This window comes from Pseudophryne corroboree, chromosome 1 (genome assembly GCF_028390025.1).
Source record: "Pseudophryne corroboree isolate aPseCor3 chromosome 1, aPseCor3.hap2, whole genome shotgun sequence".
Lineage (NCBI taxonomy): Eukaryota > Metazoa > Chordata > Amphibia > Anura > Myobatrachidae > Pseudophryne > Pseudophryne corroboree.
The window spans coordinates 307,263,196-307,285,447 of record NC_086444.1 but is presented as its reverse complement, the minus strand read 5'-3'; the positions used below and the strand labels follow the sequence as shown (position 1 = coordinate 307,285,447).

The window sequence follows — 22,252 nt, the reverse complement described above, 5'->3', positions numbered from 1 at the left end:
AGAAGCCAATTCTCTTTGAAAGAAAATGGATAAGGCCGAAATTTGAACCTTTATGGACCCTAATTTTAGGCCCAAATTCACTCCCGTTTGAAGGAAGTGAAGCAGACGGCCCAATTGGAACTCCTCCGTAGGAGCAGCTCTGGCCTCACACCAAGAAACATATTTTCGCCATATACGGTGATAATGTTTCGACGTCACGTCCTTCCTAGCCTTGATCAGGGTAGGAATGACCTCCTCCGGAATCCCTTTTTCCGCTACGATCCGGCGTTCAACCGCCATGCCGTCAAACGCAGCCTCGGTAAGTCTTGGAACAGACAGGGCCCCTGCTGCAGCAGGTCCTGCCTTAGAGGAAGAGGCCACGGATCTTCTGTGAGCAACTCTTGCAGATCCGGATACCAAGTCCTCCAGCCGTGCCTCTGCAACGTCTTCACGGACAGAGACACGCTGTCCAGCAACTTCTCCAGAGATCTCGCCTTTATGAGGAGATCGTCCAAGTACGGGATAATTGTGACGCCCTGCCTGCGCAGGAGCACCATCATTTCCGCCATTACCTTGGTGAAAATTCTCGGGGCCGTGGAAAGACCAAACGGCAACGTCTGAAATTGGTAGTGACAGTCCTGTACTGCAAATCTCAGGAACGCCTGGTGAGGAGGGAAAATCGGAACATGAAGGTACGCATCCTTTATGTCCAGGGACACCATCCAATCCCCTCCCTCCAGGCTGGCGATGGCCGCTCTGAGCGATTCTATTTTGAACTTGAACCTCTTCAAGTACAGGTTCAGGGATTTCAGATTTAAAATGGGTCTGACTGAACCGTCCGGTTTCGGTACCACAAACAGGGATGAATAATAACCCTCTCCTTGCTGGAGATGAGGAACTTCGACTATCACCTGTTGAATGTACAATTTGTGAATTGCAGCTAACACCAGCTCCCTCTCCGACGGGGAAGCCGGCAGAGCCGATTTGAAAAACCGGCGAGGAGGCATGTCTTCGAATTCCAGTCTGTATCCCTGGGAAACAATCTCTATTGCCCAGGGATTCACCTGTAAGAGAACCCAGACGTGGCTGAAAAGACGAAGACGTGCCCCCACTTGATCTGACCCCCCCCCCCCCGGAAAGCCCCAGCATCATGCGGTGGACTTTGCGGAAGTAGGGGAGGACTTCTGCTCTTGGGAACTAGCCAAGTGCAGCTTTTTTCCCTTGCCTTTACCTCTGGCAACAAAGGACGATCCTCGTACCTTCTTGCTTTTATTGGAACGAAAGGACTGCATTTGATAATGCGGTACCTTCTTAGCATGCTGCGGGGGAACATAAGGTAAAAAATTCGATTTACCGGCCGTAGCAGTAGAAACAAGGTCCGAGAGGCCTTCTCCAAACAACTCCTCCCCCTTGTAAGGCAATGACTCCATACGCCGCTTTGAGTTGGCGTCTCCCGTCCACTGTCGGGTCCACAAGAGCCGCCTAGCAGAAATAGACATAGCGTTTATTCTGGAGCTTAATAAACAAATGTCTCTTTGAGCATCTCTCATATACAAGGCAGCATCTCTGATATGCTCTATGGTCATTAAAATGGCATCCCTATCTAAGGTGTCAATCTCCGTAGATAAGGAATCTGCCCATGCCACAACATCACTACAAACCCAGGCCGACGCCATAGCCGGTCTAACAATAGTACCTGAATGAGTGTAAATGTGCTTCATGGTAATTTCCTGCCTGCGATCAGCAGGATCCTTGAGGGAAGCAGTATCCGGAGAAGGCAGTGCCACCTTCTTGGATAAGCGCGTCAGTGCCTTGTCTACTTTAGGCGAAGATTCCCATCGTATCCTATCCTTCTGTGGAAAAGGATACGCCATAAGAATCCTTTTGGGAACATGTAGTCTCCTATCCGAAGACTCCCAAGCCTTTTCGCACAATTCGCTTAGCTCAAATGAGGACGGAAACGTGACCTCAGGCTTTTTCCCTTTATACATGTGAACCCTCGTGTCAGGGACCGGGGGTTCCTCAGTGATATGCAAAACCTCTTTTATGGCAATAATCATGTATCGAATACCCTTTGCCACCTTCGGCTGTAATTTTGCATCCTCATAGTCGACACTAGAGTCAGTATCTGTGTCGGTATCTGTGTCAGCGACCTGGGATATGGGGCGCTTTTGAGACCCTGTAGGTCCTGGCGCCACAGGGACAGGCACGGTCTGGCTACCTGACTGATCCCTAGCCTCAGCCTTGTCTAACCTTTTATGCAGGAGATTCACATTTGCATTTAAGACATTCAGCATATCCACCCAGTCCGGTGTCGGCGTTGCCGACGGCGACCTGACATTCAAACACTCCCCCCTCCACATTAAGCGAGCCTTCCTCGTCAAACATGTCGACACACACGTACCGACACTTCACACACACAGGAAAACTCTTTTCTGAAGACAGTATCCCCTTTAAGGCCCTTTGAAGAGACAGAGAGAGAGAGTATGCCAGCACACACCCCAGCGCAATGACCCTGGAGACCAACACAAAATGTTTTTCCACAGCAGCGCTGTATAATATCTTATCCGCCAATTATGTGCCCCCCCCTCTCTTTTAAACACCCCTTCACCGTGTGTAAGCAGGGTAGAGTCCGGGGAGCTTCCTCTCAGCGTTCTGTGGAGAGAAAAATGGCGCTGGTGAGTGCTGAGGGAGAAGCCCCGCCCCCTCGGCGGCGGGCTTCGGCCCCGCTCAAATTTGTGTAAAAATGGCGGGGGCTCTTTTATATACATGTACAGTGCCCAGCTGTACATGATTATATCTTTTTGCCATGTTTTGAGGTGTTATTATTGCTGCCCAGGGCGCCCCCCCTGCGCCCTGCACCCATACAGTACCCGGAGTGTGTGAGGTGTGTGGAGCAATGACGCACAGCTGCGGTGCTGTGCGTTACCTCAGTGAAGACGCTGAAGGCTTCTGCCGCCTGAGACGTCTTCTTGCTTTTGCTCTTCTGGCTCTGTGAGGAGAACGGCGGCGTGGCTCCGGGGGTGGACGCCCAGGACGAACCTGTGTTCACCCCCTCTGGAGCTAATGGTGTCCATTAGCCGAGGAAGCAGATTCTATCATTTAAGTAGGTCTGCTCCTCTCTCCCCAGTCCCTCGATGCAGGGAGCCTGTTGCCAGCAATGCTCCCTGTAAAAATAGAAAAATCCAAACAAAAATGCTTTCTAATGCAAAGAACTCAGGAGAGCTCCCTGCAGTGCGCCCATCTTCCTCTGGGCACAGTGTAAAACTGAGGTCTGGAGGAGGGACATAGAGGGAGGAGCCAGTGCACACCCAGAATCCAAAGCTTTCTTAAAGTGCCCTATCTCCTGCGGAGCCCGTCTATTCCCCATGGTCCTTACGGAGTCCCCAGCATCCTCTAGGACGTTAGAGAAAACAGTAGTTTCTCAATTGAAGACTATATTTTGTTGACAGGATACAGAGGAAAAAGAAAAAAAAATATTCACGTTGAGTAATGTACCTTTCCCTAGACTGTAGTTCTTCATTCAATACTGAAAGCTGAACAGAGCTATCTCCTGATGACTGAATCATTTCCTCTATTTGATTTTCTAACTTCGCTTTTGCCTTCAGTAAGTTTTCTTGTTTCTCATCACCTTCTTTCACCTTCTTCTCCAGCACTGAACACAAGGAACATCAAATGATATTGGAACCTGGTGCAACAGATGAGAGCTAGATGTATAATTCAGAGAGCCTACTCACCAGCACACTGAGGCGCCAAATGTTCCAGCCTTTTGGTAAATTCTATGCACTGGTGTTCTTTCTCATTTAGTTTATTCGCTGCTTCTACAAAATGAAATGTGTATATTGTGAGAATACTTGCAAAGCAAAAAAACAGGACAGCTGCTAACAAAAAAACCTTTTATCACTGAATACAAGTTTTCCTGTAAATTACCATCATGCTAAAAACTCAGGGCTCAATGTAAAATATTTGGATCCTGTAGATACAGAGCACTTGCTGCCCTAAGACTAGGCTTACCATACTATCCATTTAAACTGGGACACGCATGAATTACACAGGTTCTGCGACTGGCAGACTTCAAGCATGAATTTCACCTGTTTTTAATCAGCCACAGAGCCAGTGTAATACATGTTTGTCCCGGTTTAAAGGGATAGTATGGTAAGCCTACCTAAGACCCAAATATTAATTGCCCATTCAAAACTAATATGTAAACATTGTAAAGCAGAGATGACAAAAGCAGGTCATGTACAAGATTATCTTTTAAACCATCCAACTAGTTGGTGGAACAAACATCTGGTAATGTATGGGACCAAATGGCAATCGGTCATATGCTTCCAAACACTGGAAAACAGTAGCTCAGACTAATTGGTTAAATCCACCCGATTTAATACATTTGGCAGAAAGAACATTTGTTTGTTTTCCAGCATCTGGGAGCAAATGGTCGATTCTCGCGTGCTCACATATTTTACAAGATTTTTGTTCCAACCAGCCTTCTAGTTTGATGGTTCAAAAGACAATCTTTAAGTGTACGTCTATTTTAGGTAGCGTTGTCAGATTATCCATTTAATGACACATAAAATACACAGGTTCTATGGATGATTAAAACCAGGACGGACTAGAAGTCAGCCAGGCACAGAAGCTGTGCGATTCATATGGTTCCTTCATTAAAGGGATAATCTTGCAAACCCTGAGTTGCATGGGGTCCTCCAAGCATTACCTGCACCCCCAGTTACTTCTCGCTTCATTGTCAAATTTGTTTGCTAAAGCTTGTAACACTTATTAACAATTTTCGCTGGCATTTAGTTACAGATGTGTCTCTGATTACATGTGTTAAATTGTTGCCTATCACTGATTTTCGAATAACACACTGATCATGGTTTGGGTCCAATTATTTGTTCCTACAGTAAAGCCTAATGAGTATCGTGAAATAGGACAGACATTGCCATTGAAAATATTAAGTTCCAATGTCCCTTCTCAACAGAGAAGCCCAGATTATTTACCAAGGACACAATTAACAAAATCTGGTGGTGGCTTAATACAACATTTGGCACTCGATTGGGGTCATTATTGTGCATGGTCAACACATGGACTTTATGAAAAAGATGACTTTAGACAGTCTCCACCTCTCCCCCCCGCCCCCTTCCCCAGAGTGTTCTCCTTTCAAAACATGCTGCTTGCAAATGTGCAAACCTCGTCACCAGGGCATGCACTCCACCATAGGAACAATGGCACTCAGATAAATTAGTTTACAGATTTTGGTTTCAGTCCTAGATTATTTTGCCCCAAAACTGAAAGACAATGGAAATTGCACAAAGACTGCATGCTAACCTCACCTTGCATAGCTTTTTGAAGAATCTTTGTGTCTTCTGTAGAGGAATTAATAGATTTTTTCTGGAACAAAAAAAGACATTTGGCATATATGAATAAAGCAATTAAATAACGTTTTGAAACAGAATTGAACACTTTTGCTTACTGCATGTAATAAAAGCAAGCAGCATTACAAATAGCTAGCTCAGCTGTGTCTAATGCAAGATATAAACAGTAACCTTACCAATTCTTCCATTTCCTTTTCATAAGATTCTTTAACCTGAACCAATGACTTTAAATTGTCCTCAAGGGCAGCAAACTTTTCACTATGCTCCATCAACTCTTTTTTTAATTCATTTGCCTAGCAGAACCAAGTGAATGGATAAAAAAATGAAAATGATAAATGAAAGATGTAGAAAAGCAAAATAGTAAAAGAAAAATATGATACTTGAAGTCCAACACAAAATATATAAACATAATGGAGTTTGATGTAAAACAGTATATAGGAAGTTTCATGAAATTGGCGCAACAACAGACTTGCCCCAAGTTGGCTAGTGATCTAAGGGAAGACTTTGGTTATGGGTTGGGGAAAAAACTGGGTTGGAATAGTTGATTACTTTGTTCGACTACTTTATGGTCTGTTTATTAAAGTCCATAATGTCTTTTCTTGCTTTGCAGGGTCTGTCTTTCGCCTAAACATCTGGATTATTAAACTGCTAAATATTTTACATCCAGTTTACCTTTTATATTTTACTCCTCTGTTCAATCTCGCTTTCAACAAAACTAAATCAAAGTCAATGCAGCAAATGCACAATGTCTATTAAAACATTTCTGCAAAGCCATCTTTTACCAACTGGCCTCCACGCTTTTGCTGTGTAAAACACTATTGGGGGAATTCAATAACCCATGATCCACCTTCACGATAAAATTTTGAGATGAATTCCCATTTTACTGCAATTTTTTCCCACGGTAATACAATTACTCCTCCTTTATTTTCGCTCATTTTCACGTAAAAATAGAGAGGATCCGGGATAAAGTCCCAGATCCATGTGTTTTGACTGCTAATTGAATTCCCCCTACAACTACAAAGCTCAGATCAGACACAATCCACTATTTTATTTAGCACAAAATAATGTATTAGACCGGTGATGCTAAGTAAACAATTATCCTCCCTAGTCTGCTTAAAAGGATAAAACGTAGATCATTTAAAATCTTTATTGTAACAAAACACACTATTGTATTGAGAAAAACAAAACAACAAGGTACACTACACCAGAGCCGGGATCCCGAGTGCCGGAATTCCGATCGTCTACCGGGCTGCCAGAGAGGTAAGCCGCTGGGGGGGGGGGGGGGGGGGGGGACGCCTTAGGTTTAGGCTGCAGGGGGATGGTTAGGATTAGACTGCGGGGAGGGGAGGTTAGGTTTAGGCAGTGAGGAGGGGGGTTAGGTTTAGGCTGCGGGGAGGGGGGTTAGGTTTAGGCTGCGGGGAGGGGGGTTAGGTTTAGATGACTATGGGGAGGGTTAGGGTTAGGCTGCGGCGGTCGAAGAGTTAGGTTTAGTCTGCGGCTGGGGGGTTTAGGTTCAGGTACCACCATGTAAGGATTAGGCTGGGGGGTGTTTAGGTTTAGACTGTTGGAAGGCAGGGTTAGTATACTTATCTTCCCCCTGACGGGATGCTGCGGTATGTATTCTGACCGCCGGCATCCCGATCCTAACCCAAAGAAAACACTGACAACATACAAGTAAAAGGAGTCCATTCTCTTCCCAATACCCACCATGGCCTAAGATTGGAATGACCATGCTAATTTAAGTGGAATTTGGACAATACAGTTGACTGGAAAATAAGAATTTACTTACCGATAATTCTATTTCTCGTAGTCCGTAGTGGATGCTGGGGACTCCGTCAGGACCATGGGGAATAGCGGCTCCGCAGGAGACAGGGCACAAAAGTAAAAGCTTTAGGATCAGGTGGTGTGCACTGGCTCCTCCCCCTATGACCCTCCTCCAAGCCTCAGTTAGGATACTGTGCCCGGACAAGCGTACACAATAAGGAAGGATTTTGAATCCCGGGTAAGACTCATACCAGCCACACCAATCACACTGTACAACCTGTGATCTGAACCCAGTTAACAGCATGATAACAGCGGAGCCTCTGAAAAGATGGCTCACAACAATAATAACCCGATTTTTGTAACAATAACTATGTACAAGTATTGCAGACAATCCGCACTTGGGATGGGCGCCCAGCATCCACTACGGACTACGAGAAATAGAATTATCGGTAAGTAAATTCTTATTTTCTCTGACGTCCTAAGTGGATGCTGGGGACTCCGTCAGGACCATGGGGATTATACCAAAGCTCCCAAACGGGCGGGAGAGTGCGGATGACTCTGCAGCACCGAGTGAGAGAACTCCAGGTCCTCCTCAGCCAGGGTGTGCCCCTGACCAAGTAGCAGCTCGGCAAAGTTGTAAAGCCGAGACCCCTCGGGCAGCCGCCCAAGATGAGCCCACCTTCCTTGTGGAATGGGCATTTACATATTTTGGCTGTGGCAGGCCTGCCACAGAATGTGCAAGCTGAATTGTACTACACATCCAACTAGCAATCGTCTGCTTAGAAGCAAGAGCACCCAGTTTGTTGGGTGCATACAGGATAACAGCAAGTCAGTTTTCCTGACTCCAGCCGTCCTGGAAACCTATATTTTCAGGGCCCTGACAACATCTAGCAACTTGGAGTCCTCCAAGTCCCTAGTAGCCGCAGGTACCACTATAAGCTGGTTCAGGTGAAACGCTGACACCACCTTAGGGAGAAACTGGGGACGAGTCCGCAGCTCTGCCCTGTCCGAATGGATAATCAGATATGGGCTTTTGTGAGACAAAGCCGCCAATTCTGACACTCGCCTGGCCGAGGCCAGGGCCAACATCATGGTCACTTTCCATGTGAGATATTTCAAATCCACAGATTTGAGCGGTTTAAACCAATGTGATTTGAAGAATCCCAGAACTACGTTGAGATCCCACAGTGCCACTGGAGGCACAAAAGGAGGTTGTATATGCAGTACTCCCTTGACAAACTTCTGGACTTCAGGAACTGAAGCCAATTCTTTCTGGAAGAAAATTGACAGGGCCAAAATTTGAACCTTAATGGACCCCAATTTGAGGCCCATAGACACTCCTGTTTGCAGGAAACGCAGGAATCGACAGAGTTGAAATTTCTTCGTGGGGCCTTCCTGGCCTCACACCACGCAACATATTTTCGCCACATGTGGTGATAATGTTGTGCGGTCACCTCCTTCCTGGCTTTGACCAGGGTAGGAATGACCTCTTCCGGAATGCCTTTTTCCCTTAGGATCCGGCGTTCAACCGCCATGCCGTCAAACGCAGCCGCGGTAAGTCTTGGAACAGACATGGTACTTGCTGAAGCAAGTCCCTTCTTAGCGGCAGAGGCCATGAGTCCTCTGTGAGCATCTCTTGAAGTTCCGGGTACCAAGTCCTTCTTGGCCAATCCGGAGCCACGAGTATAGTTCTTACTCCTCTACGTCTTATAATTCTCAGTACCTTAGGTATGAGAAGCAGAGGAGGGAACACATACACCGACTGGTACACCCACGGTGTTACCAGAACGTCCACAGCTATTGCCTGAGGGTCTCTTGACCTGGCGCAATACCTGTCCAGTTTTTTGTTCAGGCGGGACGCCATCATGTCCACCTTTGGTCTTTCCCAACGGTTCACAATCATGTGGAAGACTTCCCGATGAAGTCCCCACTCTCCCGGGTGGAGGTCGTGCTGAGGAAGTCTGCTTCCCAGTTGTCCACTCCCGGAATGAACACTGCTGACAGTGCTATCACATGATTTTCCGCCCAGCGAAGAATCCTTGCAGTTTCTGCCATTGACCTCCTGCTTCTTGTGCCGCCCTGTCTTACGTGGGCGACTGCCGTGATGTTGTCCCACTGGATCAATACCGGCTGACCTCGAAGCAGAGGTCTTGCTAAGCTTAGAGCATTGTAAATTGCTCTTAGCTCCAGTATATTTATGTGGAGAGAAGTCTCCAGACTTGATCACACTCCCTGGAAATTTTTTCCTTGTGTGACTGCTCCCCAGCCTTTCAGGCTGGCATCCGTGGTCACCAGGACCCAGTCCTGAATGCCGAATCTGTGGCCCTTTAGTAGATGAGCACTCTGCAGCCACCACAGAAGAGACACCCTTGTCCTTGGAGACAGGGTTATCCGCTGATGCATCTGAAGATGCGATCCGGACCATTTTTCCAGCAGATCCCACTGAAAAGTTCTTGCGTGAAATCTGCCGAATGGAATCGCTTCGTAAGAAGCCACCATTTTTCCCAGGACCCTTGTGCAATGATGCACTGACACTTTTCCTGGTTTTAGGAGGTTCCTGACTAGCTCGGATAACTCCCTGGCTTTCTCCTCCGGGAGAAACACCTTTTTCTGGACTGTGTCCAGAATCATCCCTAGGAACAGCAGACGTGTCGTCGGAGACAGCTGCGATTTTGGAATATTTAGAATCCACCCGTGCTGTCGTAGAACTACTTGAGATAGTGCTACTCCGACCTCCAACTGTTCTCTGGACCTTGCCCTTATCAGGAGATCGTCCAAGTAAGGGATAATTAAGACGCCTTTTCTTTGAAGAAGAATCATCATTTCGGCCATTACCTTGGTAAAGACCCGGGGTGCCGTGGACAATCCAAACGGCAGCGTCTGAAACTGATAGTGACAGTTTTGTACCACGAACCTGAGGTACCCTTGGTGAGAAGGGCAAATTGGGACATGGAGGTAAGCATCCTTGATGTCCAGGGACACCATATAGTCCCCTTCTTCCTGGTTCGCTATCACTGCTCTGAGTGACTCCATCTTGATTTGAACCTTTGTATGTAAGTGTTCAAATATTTCAGATTTAGAATAGGTCTCACCGAGCCGTCTGGCTTCAGTACCACAATATAGTGTGGAATAATACCCCTTTCCTTGTTGTAGGAGGGGTACTTTGATTATCACCTGCTGGGAATACAGCTTGTGAATTGTTTCCAATACTGCCTCCCTGTCGGAGGGAGACGTTGGTAAAGCAGACTTCAGGAACCTGCGAGGGGGAGACGTCTCGAATTTTCAATCTGTACCCCTGGGATACTACTTGTAGGATCCAGGGGTCCACTTACGAGTGAGCCCACTGCGCGCTGAAACTCTTGAGACGACCCCCCACCGCACCTGAGTCCGCTTGTACGGCCCCAGCGTCATGCTGAGGACTTGGCAAAAGCGGTGGAGGGCTTCTGTTCCTGGGAATGGGCTGCCTGCTGCAGTCTTCTTCCCTTTCCTCTATCCCTGGGCAGATATGACTGGCCTTTTGCCTGCTTGCCCTTATGGGGACGAAAGGACTGAGGCTGAAAAGACGGTGTCTTTTTCTGCTGAGATGTGACTTGGGGTAAAAAAGGTGGATTTTCCAGCTGTTGCCGTGGCCACCAGGTCCGATGGACCGACCCCAAATAACTCCTCCCCTTTATACGGCAATACTTCCATGTGCCGTTTGGAATCTGCATCACCTGACCACTGTCGTGTCCATAAACATCTTCTGGCAGATATGGACATCGCACTTACTCTTGATGCCAGAGTGCAAATATCCCTCTGTGCATCTCGCATATATAGAAATGCATCCTTTAAATGCTCTATAGTCAATAAAATACTGTCCCTGTCAAGGGTATCAATATTTTCAGTCAGGGAATCCGACCAAGCCACCCCAGCGCTGCACATCCAGGCTGAGGCGATCGCTGGTCGCAGTATAACACCAGTATGTGTGTATATACTTTTTAGGATATTTTCCAGCCTCCTATCAGCTGGCTCCTTGTTTTGATAAGCGCGTGAGCGCCTTATCCACCCTAAGGGGTGTTTCCCAACGCGCCCTAACTTCTGGCGGGAAAGGGTATAACGCCAATAATTTTCTATCGGGGGAAACCCACGCATCATCACACACTTTATTTAATTTATCTGATTCAGGAAAAACTACAGGTAGTTTTTTCACACCCCACATAATACCCTCTTTTGTGGTACTTGTAGTATCAGAAATATGTAACACCTCCTTCATTGCCCTTAACATGTAACGTGTGGCCCAAATGGAAAATACGTTTCTTTCTTCACCGTCGACACTGGAGTCAGTGTCCGTGTCTGTGTCGACCGACTGAGGTAAATGGGCGTTTTAAAGCCCCTGACGGTGTTTGAGACGCCTGGACAGGTACTAATTGGTTTGCCGGCCGTCTCATGTCGTCAACCGACCTTGCAGCGTGTTGACATTATCACGTAATTCCCTAAATAAGCCATCCATTCCGGTGTCGACTCCCTAGAGAGTGACATCACCATTACAGGCAATTGCTCCGCCTCCTCACCAACATCGTCCTCATACATGTCGACACACACGTACCGACACACAGCACACACACAGGGAATGCTCTGATAGAGGACAGGACCCCACTAGCCCTTTGGGGAGACAGAGGGAGAGTTTGCCAGCACACACCAAAACGCTATATTATACAGGGACAACCTTATATAAGTGTTTTCCCTTATAGCATCTTAATATATATAATAATATCGCCAAATAAGTGCCCCCCCTCTCTGTTTTAACCCTGTTTCTGTAGTGCAGTGCAGGGGAGAGCCTGGGAGCCTTCCTAGCAGCGGAGCTGTGTAGGAAAATGGCGCTGTGTGCTGAGGAGAATAGGCCCCGCCCCCTTTTCGGTGGGCTTCTTCTCCCGTTTTTCTGACAACCTGGCAGGGGTTAAATACATCCATATAGCCCCAGGGGCTATATGTGATGTATTTTTAGCCAGCATAGGTACTTTCATTGCTGCCCAGGGCGCCCCCCCAAGCGCCCTGCACCCTCAGTGACCGTTGGTGTGAAGTGTGCTGAGAGCAATGGCGCACAGCTGCAGTGCTGTGCGCTACCTCATGAAGACTGAGAAGTCTTCAGCCGCCGATTTCTGGACCTCTTCTCTCTTCAGCATCTGCAAGGGGGTCGGCGGCGCGGCTCCGGTGACCCATCCAGGCTGTACCTGTGATCGTCCCTCTGGAGCTAGTGTCCAGTAGCCTAAGAAGCCAATCCATCCTGCACGCAGGTGAGTTCACTTCTTCTCCCCTAAGTCCCTCGTTGCAGTGAGCCTGTTGCCAGCAGGACTCACTGAAAATAAAAAACCTAACAAAACTTTTACTCTAAGCAGCTCTTTAGGAGAGCCACCTAGATTGCACCCTTCTCGGCCGGGCACAAAAACCTAACTGAGGCTTGGAGGAGGGTCATAGGGAGAGGAGCCAGTGCACACCACCTGATCCTAAAGCTTTTACTTTTGTGCCCTGTCTCCTGCGGAGCCGCTATTCCCCATGGTCCTGACGGAGTCCCCAGCATCCACTTAGGACGTCAGAGAAAAAGGGTTTAGTAAGAACATATATAAAAATTATGTATAGATCTGCAAGGTAGAGACCCAAGATCCAAATTCTTCCTCACTGTAAAAATGGCTAAATGTTAGGTGGTCTGCATGCAATACATTTGTAGACTACCAAATCCAATAGTTCAAATGGATCGTAAGCCTGTCAAGACTAAGGGCCCAATTCAGACCTGATAGCTGCAGTGCAAATTCACAAGGCGGGCGATTATCGATTGACTGCGCATGCGTACAGATCGCAGTGCGCATGAGCGAGGCCAAACTGCAAAAGAAACCAGCGTTTTTTTTTATTGCTAGGAGCATGCAAGTAGATTGACAGGAAGAAAATGTTTGGGAGTGGTAACTGCCCATTTTCTGGGAGTGTCAGTAAAAACGCAGGCGTTCCCTATCGTTTTCAGTGAGGGTGTGTAACGTCAGCTCCGGCCCCGAACAGCCTATTTCTATCACACTGTAGGAGTAGGTCCTGGGCTACGCAGACTGGAAAACCTTTCAATGGTGAGTTTTGAACGGATTTGCGGCGTTCGCAGAGATTTTCGCCAGGCGTACGCAGACTTGCACGGGGCGGGTATTCCCTCTGTCTGGGCGGCGACTTCCCAGAGGAGCAATCAGGTCTGAATTAGGCCCTAAGTTTAGGTCTCTCAGAGCTATAGGAGGATTGTATGGTGGTTGCACATGCAGAACTATTTGCAAAAAAGTCTGTATTTTCAGCAAAATCACTAACTTCTTCTGATAGATGATTGACAGTGCTGAACAATTACAGAACTAAAGGGCTGATTCAGAGGTGGATGCTAATAGCACTGCCACTGCGTCTTTGTATACATCTGGAGTGCCAAATTATGCAATGCCGCAGGAGGCATCCTGAGTAAAAAATGCCGCCTAGTACAGGCTTCAGTAATCCGCTGCTGCATCTGAGGACATAGCATCAGGTCAACTGTGTGACCATCAGATATTTGAATGACCAGACATCTGAGCAAATGACTGGGATATTCACACTGCTGAAGTCAGTGAAGCTGCGTCCAAGGCCGCACCCACTGGCTTCAACATGCCCTGAAAACAGGGCTAACATGCCCCCATTTTCTGGACCAATGCCTGTCACAGCCTCTAAATGCCAGCAGCATGTCAATCAAGCAGCTGTGTTTGGGGTACTGTAAGTGACATCGCAGCCCCAGATCTGCACATGCGCAGCGTGGCTTCTGCGCAAGTGCAGATCAAAAAACATTAAAGATGTGTGTAAACATAAGCGCTAAAATAGGTTAAATAATCCAATAACATTGTATTATGCATTAGAGGCGACAGGGCGTTCAGGAAGAAGAGAGTATAATGTAATGCTGTAATTTATAGAGTAACTTTTAGCTGCAGTGCTTGCAGCAGGCTTATACCCCTAGGCTTTAACACTATAAATGGGGGGCTTCAACCTGTGGAAGGGACTCAGATTTTACAGTATCATCATTAGGGAGAGGATACATTGTCTGACATATGATGAAAAACAAACTTTTTGTCAGTTTTGACCCACACTTCCCAACATTAATCACATGCGCGTAGTAAGCTACACGTAACAGCATGTATTACACCCACTGAGATAGTTTATGACTTGCAGAGAAAATAAATGAAAAACAATTTAGAAAGGTATAATTCTCAGCTACCTTAAGCAGCACTGAGCCAAAGCTAAATGTAAGGTGGTCTGCCTGCTCGTGTGGGCGCCTAGAAATAAAATAATTCTCAGCGAATTAGGAGACCGAGGAGGAAGATTTTCAGACAAATTTCTCAAAGTGCCAAACTCCTGCCCGAACACCCTTTTTATCTATAGTTCCAGTGTCCCCTAATAAGATGGTTGGAAAATAAATATCTACTGCTTACAGGTACAGATAAATAATTCTGTCTTTGAGACTATGTTTCCTTTGCTGGACTACATCAGAATAAGAAAATAAAATGCAGGCAAAGGATGTGTGTTTTGCTGAGGATCCTTGAAGCCAAATCTATACTTAAACTGAGCACATTTTGTTTTACTAATTCAATTTAGAAAACATTTAATTTTACACAAAATGGTGGAAATGTGTTATTCAAATAAGATTTTTAACATTGTATTCCTCAAATAAATTTTACTTAATTATGTGTAATGGACCATGGTGCAAGGATGACCGAATGGCATGTGACCATAATACAGTAACCAAGGGATAGCATCATTTACCACCTTGGGGGGTTATTATTGTACATTACCACACAGCAAGAACACTGAGAAACTATTGTTCAGTGCATCCCCAAGTAGCCATCCTTGCCATGGATTTTGGAAATTTTATTTTAACCAGCACAGACAAGCTAGTACTAGAGTTTTCAACTTCAATCTTGAAATATCTCCAACAGGTCACATGTTCAGGTGAAATAATTAATATCAACTTAGCTGTGCGTGATAAAAATAAGATTTTAAACCTACCGGTAAATCTTTTTCTCGTAGTCCGTAGAGGATGCTGGGGACTCCGTAAGGACCATGGGGAATAGACGGGCTCCGCAGGAGACATGGGCACTTTAAGAAAGACTTTGACTCTGGGTGTGCACTGGCTCCTCCCTCTATGCCCCTCCTCCAGACCTCAGTTAGAGAAACTGTGCCCAGAGGAGACGGACAATACAAGGGAAGGATTTTTGTAATCCAAGGGCAAGATTCATACCAGCCACACCAATCACACCATATAACTTGTGATATACTACCCAGTTAACAGTATGAAAAACAACATAGCATCAGTCCAAGACCGATGAAACTATAACATAACCCTTATGTAAGCAATAACTATATACAAGTCTTGCAGAAGTAGTCCGCACTTGGGACAGGCGCCCAGCATCCTCTACGGACTACGAGAAAAAGATTTACCGGTAGGTTTAAAATCTTATTTTCTCTAACGTCCTAGAGGATGCTGGGGACTCCGTAAGGACCATGGGGATTATACCAAAGCTCCCAAACGGGCGGGAGAGTGCGGATGACTCTGCAGCACCGATTGAGCAAACAGGAGGTCCTCCTCAGCCAGGGTATAAAACTTATAGAACTTTGCAAAGGTGTTTGACCCTGACCAAGTAGCAGCCCGGCACAGCTGTAGTGCAGAGACCCCTCGGGCAGCCGCCCAAGAGCAGCCCACCTTCCTAGTGGAATGGGCCTTAACCGATTTTGGTAACGGCAATCCTGCTGTAGAATGCGCCTGCTGAATCATGTTACAGATCCAGCGAGCAATAGTCTGCTTTGAAGCAGGGCCGCCAACTTCGTTGGCTGCATACAGGACAAACAGTGCTTCTGTTTTTCTGATCCTAGCCGTTCTGGCCACGTAAATTTTCAAAGCCCTGACCACATCCAGGGGCTCGGAATCCTCCAAGTCACGTGTAGCCACAGGCACCACAATAGGTTGGTTCATATGAAAGGATGAGACCACCTTAGGTAGGAATTGAGGACGGGTCCGCAATTCCGCTCTATCCATATGGAAAACCAGATAGGGGCTTTTATGTGATAAAGCCGCCAATTACGAAACTCGCCTAGCCGAAGCCAAGGCTAACATGACCACCTTCCAGGTGAGATAATTCAACTCCACTGTCTTAAGTGGTTCAAAGCAATGTGACTTAAGGAAACTTAACACCACGTTAAGGTCCCAAGGCGCCACCGGAGGTACAAAAGGAGGATGAATATGCAGTACTCCCTTCACAAAAGTTGTACTTCAGGTAATGAGGCCAATTCCTTTTGAAAGAAAATGGATAAGGCCGAAATCTGAACTTTTAATAGAGCCTATTTTTAGGTCCAAATTCACTCCAGTTTGTAGGAAGTGAAGAAAACGGCCCAGGTGGAATTCTTCCGTAGGAGCATTCCTGGCCTCACACCAAGAAACATATTTTCTCCATATTCGGTGATAATGTCTAGATGTCACGTCCTTCCTAGCCTTTATTTGCGTAGGAATGACCTCATCCGGAATACCTTTTCCCGCTAGGATCTGGCGTTCAACCGCCATGTCGTCAAACGCAGCCGCGGTAAGTCTTGGAACAGACAGGGACCTTGTTGTAACAAGTCCTGCCTTAGAGGAAGAGGCCACGGATCTTCTGTGAGCATTTCTTGCAGATCCGGATACCAGGCCCTTCGTGGCCAATCTGGAACAATGAGAATTGCTCTCACTCCTCTTTTTCTTATTATCCTCAACACCTTGGGTATGAGAGGAAGAGGAGGAAACACATATACCGACTGGAACACCCAACGGTGTCACTAGGGCGTCTACAGCTACCGCCTGAGGGTCTCTTGACCTGGCGCAGTACCTTTGTAGCTTTTTGTTGAGACGGGATGCCATCATGTCTATTTGGGGTAGTCCCCACCGACTTGCAATCTGCGCGAAGACTTCCTGATGAAGTCCCCACTCTCCCGGATGCAGAGCGTTTCTGCTGAGGAAGGCTGCTTCCCAGTTGTCCATTCCCGGAATGAACACTGCTGACAGAGCGCTTACATGATTCTCCGCCCAGCGAATAACTCTGGTGGCTTCCGCCATTGCCACTCTGCTCCTTGTGCCGCCTTGGCGGTTTACATGAGCTACAGCGGTGATGTTGTCTGACTGGATCAGAACTGGTCGATTGCAAAGTAAGATCTCCGATTGACGTAGGGCGTTGTATATGGCCCTTAGTTCCAGGATGTTGATGTGAAGACAAGTCTCTTGACTTGACCAAAGTCCTTGGAAATTTCTTCCCTGTGCGACCGCTCCCCAACCTCGGAGGCTCGCGTCCGTGGTCACACCAGGATCCAGTCATGAATGCCGAACCTGCGGCCCTCTAGATGGTGAGCACTGTTTAGCCACCACAGGAGAGATACTATGGCCCTGGGGGACAGGGCGATCCGCTGACGCAATTGTAGATACGACCCGGACCACTTGTCCAATAGGTCCCATTGGAAGGCCCTTGCATGGAATCTGCCGTATGGAATGGCTTCGTATGTTGCCACCATCTTTCCCAGAACTTGAGTGCAATGATGTACTGACACTTGTTTTGGTTTCAACAAGTTCATGACTAGAGTCACGAGTTCCTGCGTTTTTCCCTTTGGAAGAAAAACCCTTTTCTGGTCTGTGTCCAGAATCATGCCCAAGAAGGGCAGACGAGTTGTAGGATTCAGCTGCGACTTTGGAATATTGAGAATCCAGCCGTGTCGCTGTAACACATTCAGTGAAAGTGATACGCTGCTCAGCAACTTCTCTCGTGTTCTCACTTTTATGAGGAGATCGTCCAAGTACGGGATAATTGTGACACCCTGCTTGCGCCGGAGCACCATCATTTCCGCCATTACCTTGGTGAAAATTCTCGGGCCGTGGGAAGCCCAAACGGCAACTTCTGAAATTGGTAATGACAATCCTGTACCGCAAATCTCAGGTACGCCTGATGAGGAGGATATATGGGGACATGTAGGTATGCATCCTTTATGTCCATAGATACCAAAAAATCTCCCCCTTCTAGGCTGGCGATGACCGCCCTGAGTGATTCCATCTTGAACTTGAACTGTTTTAAGTAAAGGTTCAGGGGTTTTAAATTTAAAATGAGTCTGACCGAACCGTCCGGTTTCGGAACCACAAACAGAGTTGAGTAGTACCCCTGCCCTCTTTGAAGCAGGGGAACCTCTACCACCACTTGTTGCAGACACCATTTGTGAATCGCATGTAACACTATCTCCCCTTCCAGGGGTTGTTTCGGTAGGGCCGATTTGAAAAAAAACCGGCGAGGAGGCACTTCTTCGAATTCCAGCTTGTAACCCTGGGAAACAATTTCTATTGCCCATGGATCCACCTGTGAGTGGACTCAGACGTGGCTGAACAGTCGAAGATGTGCCCCCACAGGAGCTGACTCCCTCAGGGGAGCCCCAGCGTCATGCGGTGGATTTAGCAGAGGCCGGGGAGGACTTCTGTTCCTGGGAACTAGCTGTGTTGTGCAGCTTTTTCCCTCTGCCCTTACCTCTGGCAAGAAAGGACGAACCACGTGCTCTCTTGTTTTTATTGGAACGAAAGGACTGCATTTGATAATGAGACGCTTTCTTAGATTGTGAGGGAATATATGGCAAAAAAATGTATCTATATTATATATATATATATATATATATATATAAGACAACATATTTTACACACACACACACACACACACACACATATATATATATATATATATATATATATATAAATATATATTAGGGACATTAACATGGTATCCTTATCTAGGGTTTCAATCTCCGCTGATAAGATATCTGTCTACGCTGCTACAGCGCTATAAATCCATGCCGACACAATCGCCGGTCTGAGTAGTGTACCAGAATGTGTGTAAATGGACTTCAAAGTACTTTTACTGCATGCTATCTGCAGGATCCCTGAGGATAGCTGTAAAGTCAGCGCTACCTTTTTGGGTAAACGTGTCAATGCCTTGTACACCCTAGGGGAAGATTCCCATCTTATCCTGGCCCCATTAGGGAAAGGATACTCCCTGAGGATTCTTTCTGGGAAGCTGCAGCTTCTTGTCTGGAGATTCCCGCTCTTTTTCTTCCTGAGAGGAGGGAAATTTACCTCAGCTTTCTTCCCCTTAAACATGTGTACCCTCGTGTCAGGGACATATGAGTCATCAGTGATAAGCAAAACATCTTTTATTACAATAATCATATATTGAATACTTTTCTGCCAGGTTTGGCTGTACTTTGCATACCTCCCAACATGACCCTCTCCAGGAGGGACAGAATGCTCTGCTTCTGGACTTCCCTCTTAATTTATGATTGCCGGCACCTGTGCTGAAACACCTTTCTTATCCCTTAACCTGTTCAACACAGGTGCCGGCAATCATACATTAAGAGAAAAGTCCAGAAGCAGAGCATTGTGTCCCTCCTGGAGAGGGTCATGTTGGGAGGTATGCTTTGCATTATCGTAGTCGACACTGGAGTCAGACTCCGTGTCGATATAAGGGTCTATTATTTTGGATAGTGAGCGTTGTGAGACTCTGAAAGTCTCTGTGACATAGGGACAGACATGGGTAGATTCCCTGTCTGTTCTCTAATCTTTTGTGTAATAAATTCATCTTAGCACTTAATTTCACATATCCAATCAGGCGTCGGCGTCGTCGACGGAGACACCACACACACACACATTTGCTCCATCTCCTCCAAAGGAGAGCCTTTTACCTCAGACATGTCGACACACACATACCGACACACCACACACTCAGGGAATGCTCTTCTGAAGACAGTTCCCCCACAAGGCCCTTTGGAGAGACAGAGAGAGAGCATGCCAGCACACACCCCAGCGCAATATGACCCAGGAAAAACACAGCAATTTAATGTTTACCCCGTAGCGCTGTTATTATTATCTGCGCCGAATTATGTGCCCCCCCTCTTCTTTAAAACCCTCTCTTCTACCGTGGTATAAGCAGGGGAGAGTCCGGGGAGCTTCCTCTCAGCGGTGCTGTGGAGAAAAACATGGCGCTGGTGAGTGCTGAGGGAGAAGCACCACCCCCTCGGCGGCAGGCTTCAGTCCCGCTAAAAGTGTAAAATTGGCGGGGGCTCATGCATATATACAGTGTCCAGCTGTATATATGCTCTCTTATGCCAAATAACAGGTTTATATTGCTGCCCAGGGCGCCCCCCCCCCCCCCCGCACCCTTACAGTGACCGGAGAATGTGAGGTGTATGGGAGCAATGGCGCACAGCTGCCGTGTTGTGCGTTACCTCAGTGAAGCTCACAAAGTCTTCTGCCGCCTTTTGAAGCCTTCTTTCTTCTCATACTCACCCGGCTTCTTTCTTCTGGCTCTGTGAGGAGGACGGCGGCGCGGCTCTGGGACGAACGTCCAGGGCGAACCTGTGTTCCAATCCCTCTGGAGCTAATGGTGTCCAGTAGCCTAAAGAGCAGAGCCTATCATTTAAGTAGGTCTGTTTCTCTCTCCTCAGTCCCTCGATGCAGGGAGTCTGTTGCCAGCAGTGCTCCCTGAAAATAAAAAACCTAACAAACTTTCTTAGCAGGAAACTCAGGAGAGCTCCCTGCAGTGCACCCATCTCCTCTGGGCACAGTCTTAAACTGAGGTCTGGAGGAGGGGCATAGAGGGAGGAGCAAGTGCACACCCAGAGTCAAAGTCTTTCTTAAAGTGCCCATGTCTCCTGCGGAGCCCGTCTATTCCCCATGGTCCTTACGGAGTCCCCAGCATTCTCTAGGACGTTAGAGAAATAAATGCTAAAGATATTAGCTGTTGGGGGCAATTGAGGGTTTATTTCGAATATTAAAGGCCAAAACTGACTGGAGAATACAACGAACATGGTAGTGACAATGTAGGTAGTAAGTGTACTTGCTGGGGGAGAGCTATTCTGTGGAGGGCAGCAGAGGAAACAGATCTATTTGGAGGGAAAGGGGGGGGGGGGGGGCGGGAGAGAGTTACCAACTGAAGGCACAAACAAATAGACAAATAGACATTTCAAGAACTTGTACAATGGCAAAGACAAATAAAATAAAAATAAATAAAAAATGTGAAGTTGGACTAAAAATGATGGTAATGGTACAAACCTTTCTACTTTCTGCAAGCTTTTCAGCCTCAAGATTTTTAACTTGCCCTTCAGCTGCCTCAAGTTTCTGCTTAAATTTCAAGGTTTCCACCTTCCATTCAGACTCTGCTTTCTGCATAGTGTCAAGGTTTACTAGCCTCTCTTCTGCTTCCTTTAGATGTACTTTTAGCCTATCAATGTTTTCATTTTGTTCTCTGCACTTGGCTTGCAAAGCCTCTAGTTCTTTTACCTTAATTTCAGTGTCATGCAATTTATTTAATGCATCCTCCATTTCAATTAGGTGTTGCTCTTCGGCTGCTTCCAGTTTAGACTGAACTGCTTCAAGTTCTATTTCTTTTTCTTCATTATATGCTTTCAGTTGCGCCTTTAAAGCTTCGATTTCTTTCAGGCGTTCAGCTAAATCCATCTCTTTCTTAGATATAAGCTGTTCAGTATTTTTTTGTTGTTCTAATTTGAGATTTTCAATCTGAGCCTTCAGGTCAATTAATGCAGCATTATCTGTCAGTGCACCTTTACTGAATGAAAGGGTCAACTCCTCGATTGCTTGCTGATGAGAACTGATGGCAGAATCCAATTTTGACTTCCAAAGTTCTATTACCTCTGCATTCTCCTTTTCCGCATGGCAGAGCTTTACATTCAAGGTTTCATTCTCTTTGGATAGCTTTTCTACACGAGCTTTGAGCGTCTCCACCTCTCTGTCATGATCGTGTGCACGGTCTACCTTGCCTTTGAGAGACTCAATATCTTGATCATGTTTCTTGTTTAGTGCTGCAATGGTTTCTTGTAAAGTACTTATTTCTTGCAAAAGAGAAATTGATGTGTCTACGTCACTAGACTGCTTGCTACATTCTACCAGTTTTTGATGCAGATCTGCTACTTCTTTAGTTTTCAAAGTCAAATCCTTTTCTAGTTCCATGATGCGAGACTTTTCAGAGACAGTTGCCACCTGTGATTATAAGCCAATTTATGAAAAGACAAACAAAACACAACAGCAGTGAGAATAGTACTGCAATGCATTTAAA

The 22,252-nt window shown here is 46.5% G+C and overlaps 1 protein-coding gene across 10 annotated transcripts in view; it reads right to left on the bottom strand.

Moving 5' to 3' along the window:
- CLIP1 (CAP-Gly domain containing linker protein 1) overlaps nucleotides 1–22,252 on the bottom strand; it is a 307,706-nt gene that overhangs the window by 91,052 nt on the left and 194,402 nt on the right. For 8 of the 10 annotated variants that reach the window (XM_063964458.1, XM_063964459.1, XM_063964451.1 and 5 more), the window contains 5 exons: nucleotides 21,232–22,176; nucleotides 5,528–5,644; nucleotides 5,310–5,367; nucleotides 3,717–3,800; nucleotides 3,478–3,634 (listed from right to left, as the gene is read on the bottom strand). In XM_063964458.1, the coding sequence (XP_063820528.1) occupies nucleotides 3,478–3,634; nucleotides 3,717–3,800; nucleotides 5,310–5,367; nucleotides 5,528–5,644; nucleotides 21,232–22,176 (1,361 nt within the window). The remainder of the gene's footprint in view (nucleotides 1–3,477; nucleotides 3,635–3,716; nucleotides 3,801–5,309; nucleotides 5,368–5,527; nucleotides 5,645–21,231; nucleotides 22,177–22,252) is intronic. The other 2 variants (XM_063964456.1, XM_063964457.1) reach the window with 2 other exon arrangements.